This window comes from Labrus mixtus, chromosome 16 (assembly GCF_963584025.1).
Source record: "Labrus mixtus chromosome 16, fLabMix1.1, whole genome shotgun sequence".
NCBI classification, from domain to species: Eukaryota; Metazoa; Chordata; class Actinopteri; order Labriformes; family Labridae; genus Labrus; species Labrus mixtus.
The window spans coordinates 5,704,846-5,718,753 of record NC_083627.1 but is presented as its reverse complement, the minus strand read 5'-3'; the positions used below and the strand labels follow the sequence as shown (position 1 = coordinate 5,718,753).

At 41.2% G+C, this 13,908-nt stretch overlaps 1 protein-coding gene across 1 annotated transcript in view; it reads right to left on the bottom strand.

Moving 5' to 3' along the window:
* LOC132991282 (fibrocystin-L-like) overlaps positions 1–9,972 on the bottom strand; it is a 46,844-nt gene extending 36,872 nt beyond the window's left edge. Inside the window, exons 1-21 of the mRNA XM_061059991.1 lie at positions 9,896–9,972; positions 9,520–9,661; positions 8,598–8,675; positions 8,324–8,465; positions 8,124–8,232; positions 7,951–8,008; positions 7,771–7,864; positions 7,490–7,543; positions 7,325–7,398; positions 6,477–6,513; positions 6,094–6,164; positions 5,875–5,985; positions 4,206–4,298; positions 3,228–3,493; positions 3,004–3,089; positions 2,733–2,892; positions 1,715–1,850; positions 1,365–1,508; positions 1,116–1,270; positions 723–833; positions 249–395 (exon numbers count right to left, since the gene is read on the bottom strand). Coding sequence (XP_060915974.1) covers positions 249–395; positions 723–833; positions 1,116–1,270; positions 1,365–1,508; positions 1,715–1,850; positions 2,733–2,892; positions 3,004–3,089; positions 3,228–3,493; positions 4,206–4,298; positions 5,875–5,985; positions 6,094–6,164; positions 6,477–6,513; positions 7,325–7,398; positions 7,490–7,543; positions 7,771–7,864; positions 7,951–8,008; positions 8,124–8,232; positions 8,324–8,465; positions 8,598–8,675; positions 9,520–9,574 — 2,181 coding nt within the window. The 5' untranslated portion in view covers positions 9,575–9,661; positions 9,896–9,972. The remainder of the gene's footprint in view (positions 1–248; positions 396–722; positions 834–1,115; positions 1,271–1,364; positions 1,509–1,714; positions 1,851–2,732; positions 2,893–3,003; positions 3,090–3,227; positions 3,494–4,205; positions 4,299–5,874; positions 5,986–6,093; positions 6,165–6,476; positions 6,514–7,324; positions 7,399–7,489; positions 7,544–7,770; positions 7,865–7,950; positions 8,009–8,123; positions 8,233–8,323; positions 8,466–8,597; positions 8,676–9,519; positions 9,662–9,895) is intronic.
* Positions 9,973–13,908: the final 3,936 nt, after the last annotated feature.

The following is a 13,908-nucleotide window of genomic DNA, read 5'->3' as shown; positions in this document are numbered from 1 at the left end:
AAACTATTCAATAAAACGTTGTTAACTGTGACAAAAGTTAGCGGCATTTAACCACATTCAAAAAAACGAGCAGCGTCAGACTTTTACAAACTCAGAGTGTAAAGAAGTTGAGCACATAATCCGGAATCAAATCACCAAAAGTTGCAGCGACAAATGCAGAAAATGAAACAATACAGACTGCGCGGTTGTGGAAATGACATTAAAATGCACAAAATGAAAAACAACAGACAAAGTCAAGGTTTCTTTACCGCGGGATACTTGTCCAATGGAACAGCTCCGTACGTGCCACCAGACTCTTTGGAGAAACTGTCCTTGAAGAGGACTCCAGGGTTCTTCAGAGACCACTGGCCACAGAAGCCCATTTTCACCGCAGTCCCCATCTCGCCACCGTCGTACTGAGGAGGAGAAGGAATCAGAAGACTACTGTGAGGATCCTAAATCAGATGGTCGGCTCCATTAAGAGGCACTGGACAGCCTAGCCGTTATGACCCCATGTACAGAGGCTAAAGCCCTCGTCGCAGCGGCCGTGGGTTTGAATCCAACCTCGACTATTTACTGCATGTCATCCCCAATTTATCTTCCCAACATTTCCTATCCCCTCTTCAGCTCTCACTTCCAATAAAGTATAAAATGCCCCCACAAAATAACTTAAAAATGTACCTACAAGAGCCTATTACACTTCTCCACAATTAGAGGTTTTCTGGTTTTCTGTGCCCACTGACCTGAGAGTAGTCGTTTTCGTAATCCTTGAAGAGCTTCACATCTGTTCCTTCAGTGGTCACAATCTCACCAGGACACTCAGCTTTGATCAGATCCTCCAGAGCTGACTGCACCTGTTCACAAATTCACACAAGGCTTGAGTTCAGTATTTTGAGGATCGATGCACGCCAGGATTGTTCAGATAAACTTTTGACTTTTAAAGTTTTTGATGCGTTAAACTTTAAAGTCTCAACAATCCCGCTGTGCGCTGGATTACTCTCATCTTGATTTCAGTCTTGTTTACACTACTTCTAAAACGCTCGAGCCGCCTGATGTGCAACACCATCAATCCAGAATCTGTTCAGACAAGAATCAGATACTAAGAAGTCATTGATTCAAGTCAGGGCTCCACATACCTCGGACTCTGTGGTGTTGTACGGGATGGGTTTTGTAGGGATTCCCCCCCAAAGCAGAGTGAAGGTCTCCATGTTGCTTTTCCCCTTTGTAACCTCATCGACAGTGATGTTAGTGTCAGCGCTGTAAGGCACGGCTTTAAGAAGATCATAATCCCCTGCAATAAAAAAAAAGAACTTTAAAATCAATGTTTTTATGTATTTAAAGTTAATCTGGGAGTCGTTTTTGCCGACTCTTCTGTCTCTCCGTACCTCTCACAGAATTGAATGTGACCATGTAGGAGGAGCCTTGGGTAGCGTCCTGTTTGGTGACCTGGACGGTGTCGGGTTTGATGGAGTAAAGGTCGTTCAGGGCTGCTTCCACCACTCCAGGTGAGGCAGTGACGGGGATAGGTCCTAAAGCACAGACAAAGGATGGATACATTCATATGGTCTATTCAGAATAGAGGATAAAAAAAGAAAGAAGATAATAAAGAGGGGGTAACATGGGTTTCTTGCAAGGGGTATCGAGGCATCAGGTAGTTAAAGGCACATCCCAGGACAGCAGGATAGGAAGCGTTTTTGTTTTTGTTTTTACATAATTTATTTTCACACCACATTACCAGTCTTTGCCTCTCCATAGCCGAGGCTGAAGAAGGTGCCTGAACATTGATGGCTGGCACAGCTGCTGTTGACGGTGACCTTCTGGACCTCTTTGACTGCGGAAACGTCCTCTGACCAGAGTCCAAAGGTAACAACCTGGATAAGAGCGAGAAAGAAGATCAAGAGGTGATAAAACAGCAGTGAGATGTCAGTGTTTTTTTTATTTCCTGCGTTCACCAAAATGACAGTAAACACTTGTGTTGATAAGGATAACTGCGCTAGCCGTGTAACAGAAACACTTCGACAGCTACGCATCTAGCACTACATTACATCCTTTTCTAAAATGAATCTTCGTCTAGCTTTATTGCTGAGACTAAAACCATCATCTCTACCTCCAAAAAGATAGAACTGAAAACGACAAAAAGCCAAAAAGAGAGCTTGCTGCTAGCGTAGTTATTAGAAGACTGGTAAAGACCATCTGAAGCTAAATTGTCATTAGTGGCTTTTAGCAATGTTTAAAACATTTTATGGTTGTTTTTTAAGAGCATACAAACCAATTTATATAAACCTTGTAATAAGAAGTTTAACCTGACATGAATACACAAATAGCCTCTGCCAATGCCACTTTAATATCTACTGCATGTATCTGTGTTTTTTTGTGAGCGCGCTAGCTTAGCATTAAGTAAAAATAAAGGAGACAGCTAGCTTGTTTCACGGTAACAAACATCTTAAATATGCACTTGCTTACAAAAACTAGAGAACAGATTTAGATTAAGGAGGTGTTGTGTGTGATTTTTTTTTGTGTGGGCGGGAGCCTACATTTTTACCCCAGTTCAGAGCTGTATGATAAACTAAGCTAAAATAAGCTAAGCTAAGCTAAGCTAGAAATTGTCTGTTTAGCTTCATTTTTAGCACAGAGAACTGAAAGGAAGGGATTCCCAAAATGTCAAACCTCTTCTATGAGCTGGAGGAAGGTCAAATAATCTATGATTAATGGATTAAAGCTACGGGTAAATCAGCATGTGAACAAAACCATACCTGTTCCTCATCGAACACTTCCTGTTCAGCAATAATGCTCTGAGCCTCATTCACAGCGTCGTTTGTCTGGTCTTCTGTAAAGGGGCTATTATCATAGTACAGGCCCACTTTGATATAAGCGTGATGGCCATATTCCTGATGCACAAGGTCAATGTGGTAGCTAAATAAAAAAAAAAGAAGAAGAGTCTCGGTTTGTGGCTGTAGGGAATGCAGAATGACTTGGAGTTGTACAGGATTGAAGGATTAGAAGCAGAGTTCTGTGTTTACTTACTAATTTCCTTCCTCTAGATACACCCAGTCAGACGTTTGGGAATCAAACAGACTGTGGGTAAAATATGGTTTGGAGGACACCTTCACCTGAAGTGGAGGGATGTGATCAAAGGCAATTTAAAAGCAGAAATAAAAATGCACAGGATATATTCTCTTTGGTTATTTGTGTGTCAAATGTAAACAGCCTGATTCACAGAAGTGGATGAGCTTCGAGGTGGTTTGTACCTTATCTTCGGGACTGCTGGCGTTGCTGAGGTGGAGCTCACATTTGTCGTCACAGTTGATGAAGAACTTGTAGTTGCCGCTGAACTTGGGGGCGATGAAGCCACTGATCCGTGTGGTGAAAAAATCCCAACCACGATTAAAGTCAACGGGGAATTCCTTGAGCCATTTGCTCTGGTATCCCGGTGTGTGCTCGTCGTATGTGAAGATCTCGTCCATGGACTTGGGCTTTGAGTTGTTCCACGTTTCCATCTTTAAGCCCCTTCCACCTTTCGGATTCAAATGGAAGTTAAAGATGACGTGTAAAAATGAGGGCTGAAATTATCTAGTTAAATTAGTCTAGTGGAAGAGCGTTATGTTTTTGTTGTTGTTGTTGTTGTTGTTGAAATTACAGGCCAGTTTCCAGCTGCTCAGGGGTCAGAATTCACTCCCTTTCTAAAGCCGTTTTCACATATGCACTCGTGAAAATTAATAATTTCAGCAGGAATTCTCTGCATCCGACATTCTCCTGACCTGATTGTTCACACATGCACTTCAAAGCAGGAGACTCTCCCTGTCATACTTATTATTCAAATAAACACCCTCAAATCAAATGAGATTTTCAGGCTTTTTTTCCCTTTGATTCTGCATAAAAAAAGCTCTGCATCTGTCGTAGTGAACGGCTTAGGGAGAGGTTGTTTGTGTGCGACATAAGATCAGAAATATGTGCCTTTTGTCAATCAGATAATATTTAACCACGTCACAGAACGCTGCACATCAAAGTCCCTGAGTCCTGACAGGTGATGGGAAGAATCCGTCATCTTTGTTGTCAAGTAAGAAGGATGCTTTAAATTCTTCGCCGTGATCAAGATGTACGCTGATGTGAACTCGTCGTGCAGATACCGACACGGCTCCAAATAAAGCACCAGGACAGATCAGGATATGCTTTGGTTGCAGCGGACAAAAGGAGAGAAAAGAGTAAGAGGCGTATTCTATTCTTACCCGGGAATACTGTCACATTGTTGTTCATCTCATGCATGGCCGTTCTGCACGTTATTCTGTCATCGGACACACTCTGGATGTCACACGGCAGGCCTGAGGGGAAAAAAAACACACACATGTCTTAGCTCACAATGATAATCTTTCACTGATTCAGAAACACAAAAGGGAACAGACAATTTACTCATCATGTCATCTCTGAGACTCGTAAATCCAGCTGACATGAAGAGGTGTTTATAAAAGACTAAATGTTTAGTCAAATGTCGACTCTGCTGATAAAACAATCACATGGTTGCATTTCTCCGTTTTCAGGTATTTTAAACTTAAATGTCAAAACTTCAGATTGGCTTGTCTGCTTTTATTTGGAGAAAAAAAGATAGAAGCTCCCCCTCAGCACCGGGAGAAAAACAATCCTGGTGCCGTCCCTGATCAAAAGTTTGCACTGCCTGATGGGGTCTGTTGTGAAATCGAAAAGGAGCTACTACAGTAGATGATCACATTCATGATGTATCGTTGTTCTAAAAATCTATACTTTAGTACACAGCTGTGTGAAATACTTAAAACTCTGAGTTTCAAGGTCTGCCTCGAGCGTAGACTGTAGTATCCGTAAACGTGACTCCGCTTTTACACAATCAGCTGTTTCTTTAAAAGCCATTAAAAAATGAAATAATCTCCCGACTAATCTGAAACTTTGCGCAAACTTCCACACTTTCTACCATGAGGTCAAAAAAATAGTTTTAAAGAACTAGGGTTGTCAGCATTAAATCGTCTGCTCTGCAACTTTTTACAACTCAGGGAAACTTGTACATTATGTTTCAATATCTGTATATTGTTCTGTGCTCTTCTTCTCTCACAGGAAATGTGTGTGTGCGTGTGTGTGTTCATGACTGGTTGATCTGTATTTTACTTTTTCTATCAACTGCCCAGACACAACAGACGGAAACTAGATAGTTAACTAAATCTGGTACAAAGCATCTTTTCTCGTGTGAGGCTGAGACTGATGTTTTTTTGCATAATGTCCCTAATTCAAAACTAAATTTGCCTGTTAAGCAAATCAATGGCGCACCATCTCTCACTAGCACACCATTTATAAACTGTTCATAAAGTTAAGAACAACAAAGGAGGAACAAACTGTTACTATGGAGAGAAGACAAACTTTCTTATTCTAATAATTATAATATGATGAAGACTAAGGTGAGGCCTGTTCCATCTTAGTAGTGTGAGATAGCGTCCTTTAGGATTTAGTGCTATCTAAATAAAAGTCTCTCAGCTGAATTTGACTTCACTGATAATGGTGCAGTGACTCAAAGTTTCAAACATGTGAAATGACCTGTGGAGTCTTATGTAAGACGGCAGCTTGTTCTTTTCATGGTCTGCGTTACCTCTAAGCATTCAGAAGATTCTTTCTCTTCCCCCGCGTGACAACTATTCAGTTTTCTTTTGTTTGTTGGGTCTTAAAGTTACACACATTCTGCACACAAAAAAGGATTAACACCCTTCGCGTGACTCGAGGCCCCCGACAATGAGTTCTGTTTTGTTTTGGAGACGGACTACACACGTCTATTGGTGCTGAACAGTTAGCCTGGGAACAAGACGAATTATCAACACAGACACCTCCATCTTACCTGACTCCGACTTCAGGGAATTACGAGCCTTAAATCAATTTGCTTACCTCCAACAAGAACACGTGCTGGTGCGTCCGTTTCATCGAAGAAGTGGCCATGCACGGTCAACAGCGTCCCTCCCATGATGCTCCCATTGTTGGGGGAGATTCCGGTCACCTCTGAAGAAGACATACCGCACACATTTCACCATTAAAATAATGAATAGAAAACAGGAAGTACTACTGAAAGCTGACCCAGGTGAACAAACGTCTCTGTGTCTGATGTACCTGCATAGCTCTGGAACATGGCGAGTCTGTTCGATCCCCAGAGCACCATCTGGTCCTTTTTTATTATAGACCTCAAATTGGAAAGAGATGGTTTCATATTATTACATGTGTTCATATGAAAAACACGTGTTAAAATAATGGGCTCTTTCTATTTAATTCTGTGTTTGTTGTTTGTGTACTTGTTGTGTAGTGTGATTGTATTGTCTGTATTGTTTGTTGTGTTGTGTGGGATTAATAAAGTTTTTTCTAATCAAGTCTATCTCACTTGATCCCCCCGCCCCTTTAAAGGGGGCATGACGCCATGTGAAACAATGGAGGTGTTTGTGTGCAAATGTTTAACTGAAGTTGCTGAAGTGGTTTGAGGTGTTGGAACAATGCTTTACCTTCCCATGGTGAGAATGTAAGTCAAGTTTTGATGCCCTGTTGGAAAGACAACACATTTATTAAGACAGCGCACACTCTTTTTATATTTATGTCTATCTGTTCCTCTGTCCATCCATCCTTCCACCTATCCATCTTTCCAGCCATCCATCCATTTATCAATTTATCCATCCATCCATCCATCCTTCCACCTATCCATCTTTCCAGCCATCCATCCATTTATCAATTTATCCATCCATCCATCCATCCATCCATCCATCCATCCACCCACCAATCCATGTATCCATCCATCCATCCATCCATCCATCCACCCACCCATCCATCCATCCTTCCACCTATTCATCCATCCATCCATCCATCCATCTATCCATCCAACCAATAATCCATCCATTAATTTATTCATCCATCCATCTATCCATCCAACCAACCATCCATCCACCCACCAATCCACCCATTCATCCATCCACCCACCAATCCACCCATTCATCCACCCATCCATTTATCTATCCACCCATTCATCCATCCACCCACCAATCCACCCATTCATCCATCCATCCATCTATCCATCCAACCAACCATCCATCCACCCACCAATCCACCCATTCATCCATCCACCCACCAATCCACCCATTCATCCATTTATCTATCCACCCATTCATCCATCCATCCATTTATCCATCCACCCACCATCCATTTATCCATCCAACCATCCATCCACCCACCAATCCACCCATCCATCCAATCAACCATCCATTGATCCATCCATCCATTGATAGATGTATATATATACATATATATATATATATATATATAGAGAGAGAGAGAGAGAGGGGTATGGAAGCAGACTTACCAACATACGTCCCCGTCACTCTGCAGCTCATTTCGCCCCACAGGGAATTCTCGGGAGTCAGTCGCAGGTGATATCTTGAAAAGGGTGCGTGTAAACAAATGTTTCAATGCTGCACCAAATACCAACAGATTTTTTTATTTGTATAATGACATGTTCTTTACTTACAGATCATCTGAGTTTGGTTTCAACAGGTCGCATGGTTGTCCTCCCATGTAGACTCTGCAAGAATCCACAAAGATCAGACTCAAAGCTTTACCACGAGGGGTGAAAGTTTAAAAGGACATGTCGTGTTCATGGTACTTTCCTTTAGCCTTTATTAAAGACGATGAGGCGATATCCTCATTCAAAAGTCAGACATGTCCACATATTATCAAAACTATGCTTAAACGCTTGTTGGAGGCAGGATGTGCTACGGAAACATCAACATCGTGGGATGCTTTTTGTACCTCAGGAATTTTTCATTCCGGCCGTTTGAGCTCAGCCTGGTGTTACTACCAAACACGTCGGTGAAGATCAGGCCTGACGTATTCACCAGGGAGCCTGCAGAGATTTCAACATGGGGTTAATGGAAAGCTGAGAATAGTCACAGAGAAACCGCTGCATGCTGTCGGAGGACTGAACAGTACCTGGGTGACCACTCTTTGGAGTCATGACGTTGATGGAAGGTGTGGTGTACCAGACGACCTGAGAGTAATCGTTAAGAAAGGAAACAGTCTGTTAGCTTACCAATCCAAACTTGACTGTTGGATTCAATCACTTACGAGTGAAGGCCTCTGCTTAACATGAGCAGCATACTTACAGTGAAGCCGCACCAGTATGAGTTGGGAGAACCGTAGCATAGTTTGTTGTCAGGAACTGGTTTGCCGTTCACAGTGACACGGGCATAATATCTACCGTTTGGTAACGGTCTGAAATGACACATTTGAAAAGCAAATAAATCACACTGAATAGTGTACTTTTTCTAAATTCAACAAAGAGCCCCTTTGGTCTGTAGGCTACCTGGTGTAACACATGATCTGGTTTCTGTGCGTCGAGTCTCTCTCCACATCGCAGATGACCGACATTTTGTCAGACACCAATGTCACTTTGTTGCCTGACTCTTCGTTCGGATTCAACTGGACCTGGTTTGCCACGGCAAAATCTGGAAAACAATGAAATAAATCAGAACAACTTTTACAGCAAAACATCCAGATGATTTTCCTTGATGAATCAGTTTGACAGAAAACAAGAATAATGTTTGTGAAGGATGTAATTTCCAGTTCCAGTTCCTCACCGACTCCATGAATGGTTATTTTTGTCGCTCCCATAGAACTTCCAGAATGTGGAGTTATGTAGTCAACACGCTGAGCACCTGAAATACATTTAAAAGAAACACAAGATGAGAGATTTGGTTGACAATAATATCAGTTTGAACTGAATATGCTGCTGAGGAATCTCTCTGTCGATAAGATGACGTCTAAGTTATTGTTCGTGACGCAAACTGCCATTAAGTGCTCACTTTGATAGCTTGAAATTAAAAATGTCAAAGGAGAATAAATATGCATGTCTGACGTGTCGGACATTTTGAAAGCGATGCACTTTATATTTGCATCTGTATAACATAACACTAGTATTGTTGGCGTCTTAAGATTGAAAAATGCCGCACAGAGACTGAGTGAGGTCTGTACCTGTGACTCGCTCGTATCAAAAATTCAAAGTCCAGATATGTTATCCAAAATAGTGAAAATACAAATTCTAATGATAAAGATGACGATGACGGTCAACAGAAAATATTTCTTATTCTAGCCGCCCGCCACCCCAATGCACAGGTAAAAATAAGGTAAACCACGCCCACTTCAAATCACCGGGAATAATATAAAACCCATATAAGGAGCAAAATATAACAAATAATCAACCGAGGTAAAAACACACGTTATGGCTCCTACGACGGGATAAGTACACTTTAAGAGAGACTCGATTGGCTCTGCAAAAAGGTGGGAAAAATGTGTCAAATCTGTACAGACAATCAGCCATGTTGGATCGGATAATATCGACATCTCAGATATCGGAAAGGAATGTAACACTGTGCATCTTTACAAGGGCTGGTGTAGGTAATAAATACGGCTATTTCCACATTTAAAAACAGTCAAACGTAGGATTCAAACATTGCAGATATTTACAAAACTTTTGGTAGTTTTTTTAAAATGTCGACTTACTGCAGCAGCAGCAGAGTGTGAGGAGGAGAGCCACCAGCTTCAGCGGGGACTCCATCCTGGAGATTTCCCAGATTTCCCTGCTGTCTCACCTGCAGCCTGATGTGATCAACCGTCTGAGTGATGGGAAACTGAAAAAAATAATCTTGCACAAAAAGTGCAGGTTTAGAAATACAGTCCTTAAAAGATTTGTTTAAATCAAATAACAATAGAGCGTAAAAATGCTTCACAGGATGGTGATAAACAGGAAGACACAGAGCAAACAACAAACTTTACCAGCATAATTAAATAAAAAATATTAAGTGATAAAATGTATAATTATCCCAAAAATCTGCAGCACTACATGAACAGCGTGTGTGATTCTTTAGTGAAAGCTCACCTGTTGAAAACGCTGTTCTCCTGTTGAATGTCTCAGGTGTCAGAGAGAGAGACTCTACCTGTGTGCAGGGTTGCTCACTCTCTTTATACCTCTCACCTGTTGGTGGGGGGAGGAGACAACCTAATCTGGTATCTACACAATTATTCACCACAACACACTTCTTTTTGTTTTTGTTCCGATGTCCTGTCACAGGGTGAAACTGGGCCAGTAAAGACGCGATGAGTGACAGCTTCATGGGTGGGAATCTGATTCATGACGATTGTGATGGAAGTGAAGAGGAAGTTATGAAACGGTCACTGACACATGGAGAAAGACATCAACACGCAAACAGGATTCTTACTATTAAACTGATATCTTACAGCTTTTTAATGCGTACAGGATTTGAGTTCAGTGGATTTATCTTACTGAGAATACAGAAAATGATCACAGTCGACTTAAGAAAAGTTTGTATTTATCACGCTGAATTTTGTCTGGAGCTGAAAAAAAATAAAAGAACATCCCTTGGAATAAAATGATAACGCCTAATCTTAGAAAAAAAAAAGAAGTCAGGAAATGAATCATGATATTAAAAGGTCATCTAAGGATTTTCATTTTGGGGCGCCGGGTTAGTGCGTGCAACCCATGTATGGAGGCCGTGGTTTTCCAAGCGGGCGGCCCGGGTTTGAATCCGCCCTGCAGCTCCTTTCCTGCATGTCGTTCCCCGCTCTCTCTCTCAGCGATTTCTGACTTATCCATTGTCTTATCTCTAATTAAAGGCATAAAAAGCCCAACAATAAACCTTAAAAAAGATTCATATTAAGTGTTTTGTTTCCTCTGATGGTGACTCAACAATGTGCAAACAAATGACTTGCATAATTTCCAAAAATAATTAAATTGTTTCTTAGATATCTCTTAATTTCATAGTTCTCCTTTGAATGTAAACCTTTGTGAGACACTTTAAGTACAGCTTGTTCGTATCTTAAATGTCTTTCCTATAAGCAGAAACGCAAAATGAAAAAAACAACAGACATAGGAAATAAGTGCGGCGCCAACATGAACATTTTTCTTGGCCGACTTCTCCGCCGCTCGGAACAATATGTCGAAATCCAACACCCCAGACGTAGACTAAATATCTCCTTTGTGAAGCAGGCGTGTAATGAATCATCAGTGTTTAGATTGGGTCGTCGATGTCGTTATGTCGCCATGTGTTGCTGCTTTATGCCACTCAAAGACAAATGGAGGTCACCCTCTGAAAGCATGAACACATATCTACAGGTGTGATCTCACAAGAAAATGAGTTTTTTAAAAATGTGATAAGTTCAACCTGCTGGTTTGAAGTGGTTACAAAAGAGTCTCAATTAAATACAGATCCTTCAATATGAACTATATAAGAGAACCAGCCAATCAACTACAAGATTGACAATTTCTAAAGTCATTTTTGATGTCTGTCATCGGGTCTAACACCGCTGACGTGATTTATGGCATGCAGTCCGTCAGTGGCTTTGTTTCCCTGGCAGAGTTTCAGCAGCTCACAGCAACTTCAAGAAAGAAGGAGGGCTTCTTTTATTTTTAAAATAGGTATAAAAAAAAATCGCTAAAGAGAAAACACGCGTCACATTTAGTTCAGGTTGTTTTTAATAAATGAATAAGTAAGTAAGTAAAGTTGATTTATAAAGAACCTTTCAAAAGAGCCGACGTCACAAAGTGCTGCACAATAAAAGATAGATTAAAAACAGATAACTGTAGAGGGATCAAACCAAGGCAATGGATCTTCATCCGCTTTTTAAAAAATGTCCACAGCCTTCACAGCTCTCAGTTCCAGTGGGAGACAGTTACAACGTCATAATAATGAGATCTCATGTAACTGCAGTGTCCCCAGAAATCAACAGAACATGCATGTTAATCACATCAGCTTAAACGACAGATGGACGTCTTTGTTTTATCAGCATTGTGACTTCTGACCGTCCACCATCAGATTATTCCCAAGCACTTTCGATTTAAAAAAAATAAAAACACCTGAGATAACAGAGATGAAGTAATGGACACATCGAGCTACGTAAATAAGACGGTGTCAGTTTAATTTGAGCATGACCCACAGAAGCAAACCAGATCATCAGCTGTTGACATGTTTTTTTATTCAGTCATTCTTAACGTCTGTCATCACTGTCAGCGCGTTTCGATTCTCACAAAGTGATTTCACACACGCACAGCGCCAGAGCCGAGGTCAAGGCGTTCATCGCTCGAGTCTCTCAGCGAGACGTACGCGAGACGAATATATCATCACGAAGGAGGAGACGATCGTTTCTTTAGAGCGCGACCTGCACACATGCAAGACATCTGAGGCGAGAAGTGAAAATGTTGAGATGCTGATTTCAGGATTCATTTAAAACGATAAATGTTCTGTTTCTTCCAGTAGTATAAGTTCATACAAAACTTTAGAAAACATTTTTGAAACTAAAGACAGGCGGCCCTGCATCACTATACCTCAAACAAACCTTCACTTTTTATGCTCTAAATCAGGGATGGGCAACTTTGGTCACAGCAAGGGCCACATTCATTTAATTCTCACTGCCAGAGGGTCAAATTGTAGTACACAAAAACAATTACAGTCAATTATGTCTGAAATTTAACTCAACATATACCACTGATCAAATATTATTATGGACATATTTCTGGTTTTCATGATTTCATGGCAGATTTTGTCAGGTTTTCTTCATGTTTCCAATTAATTGATGTGTAAAAATTGACCTGAGGGGCCACGTTGAGGGTTGATGGGGTCTGCATGTGCCCACCCCTTCTCGAAATGTTTCACCTCGTCGCAGCTTTGTTAAGAGTTATATATTATTCTGTTTTTCCACTAAATACAATCACAATGCCATAATGCGGGGTGCCGGTGGTCGAGTGGTTATAGCTGCAGGCCCCATGTACAGAGGCTGGAGTTCTCGAAGCGGGCGACCTGGGTTCAAATCCGACCTTTGGCTCCGTCATTCCCAACTCTCTCTCTGTGCCTGATTTCACCACTCTATAAACTGTCCTATCTCTACAATAAAGGCATAAAAAGCCCAAAAATAAATCTTAATTTAAATGCCTTAATGCTAATTTTTCTTCTTCAGAACATCTGGCTACGCTGCGTTTGTAAAATCAAGAGAAAAAAGCAGAACTGTAATATTAACTATATTTAGTAACAGATTGAATGAAGTTTTTACAGCATATTAAATCACTGCCAGGCAGCTCATGACTCCAGGTTGAACTATTTTTCGTGTCTACGTTGTAAATAAAACAAACTCTGAGCGGCATTGTTGTGGTTTCCTCTCTGAGATGTCAGACACAGAGAGGAGCCAAGCCTACACGGACTTAAAAGCCTCTCCAAACAAAACAAACAAGAACAATTGCACTGTCGAACATGTCAAACAATGTCAGATCGGATAAGAGCACAATGCTACTGTGGAGACATCACAATTTATTAGCTGACATTAATGTGACACATGAAGAACTAAAAGTGCATTTACCTTTTTGACCTCTCCCAGGTCACACAGGGAGGGGGGGGGGGGGGGGGGATTAAGTCTTTACATGCATTAACCTGACATTTATATTGTTAAGCTTGTGGGTCCATATGTGTGGATTAAAGTGAGTTACAACTCTGCAGTTCAGGAACATTTGCAGCCACGTTTTTAAGTTTATCATAACCAAGCATAAACCTCTGCTGTTGAAATGTGGAAGTGCCAAAAACCTGCAGTTCCTCACTTCAGGCTAGCTGCAAAGGCCTCGAAAATCACAAACACACCCCTTCAAACACAGCAGACAGAAACGTGTTGGGTGTGCCCCGCCGCGCGTCCAATGACAGCTGGGATCAGCTCCAGCCCCCCGACGACGGGATAAGCGATATAGATAATGAGCGAGCGGATTTCAGTTTGTATAGTTCATTTCTTTATCGGCACACACTCTACAAGGTGGTTAATTTTTATTCAAACTCATCTGTTTTGATGTTATAAAGGATACGAGTTAATTATGATAAAGGACGGGGCTGATCTGAC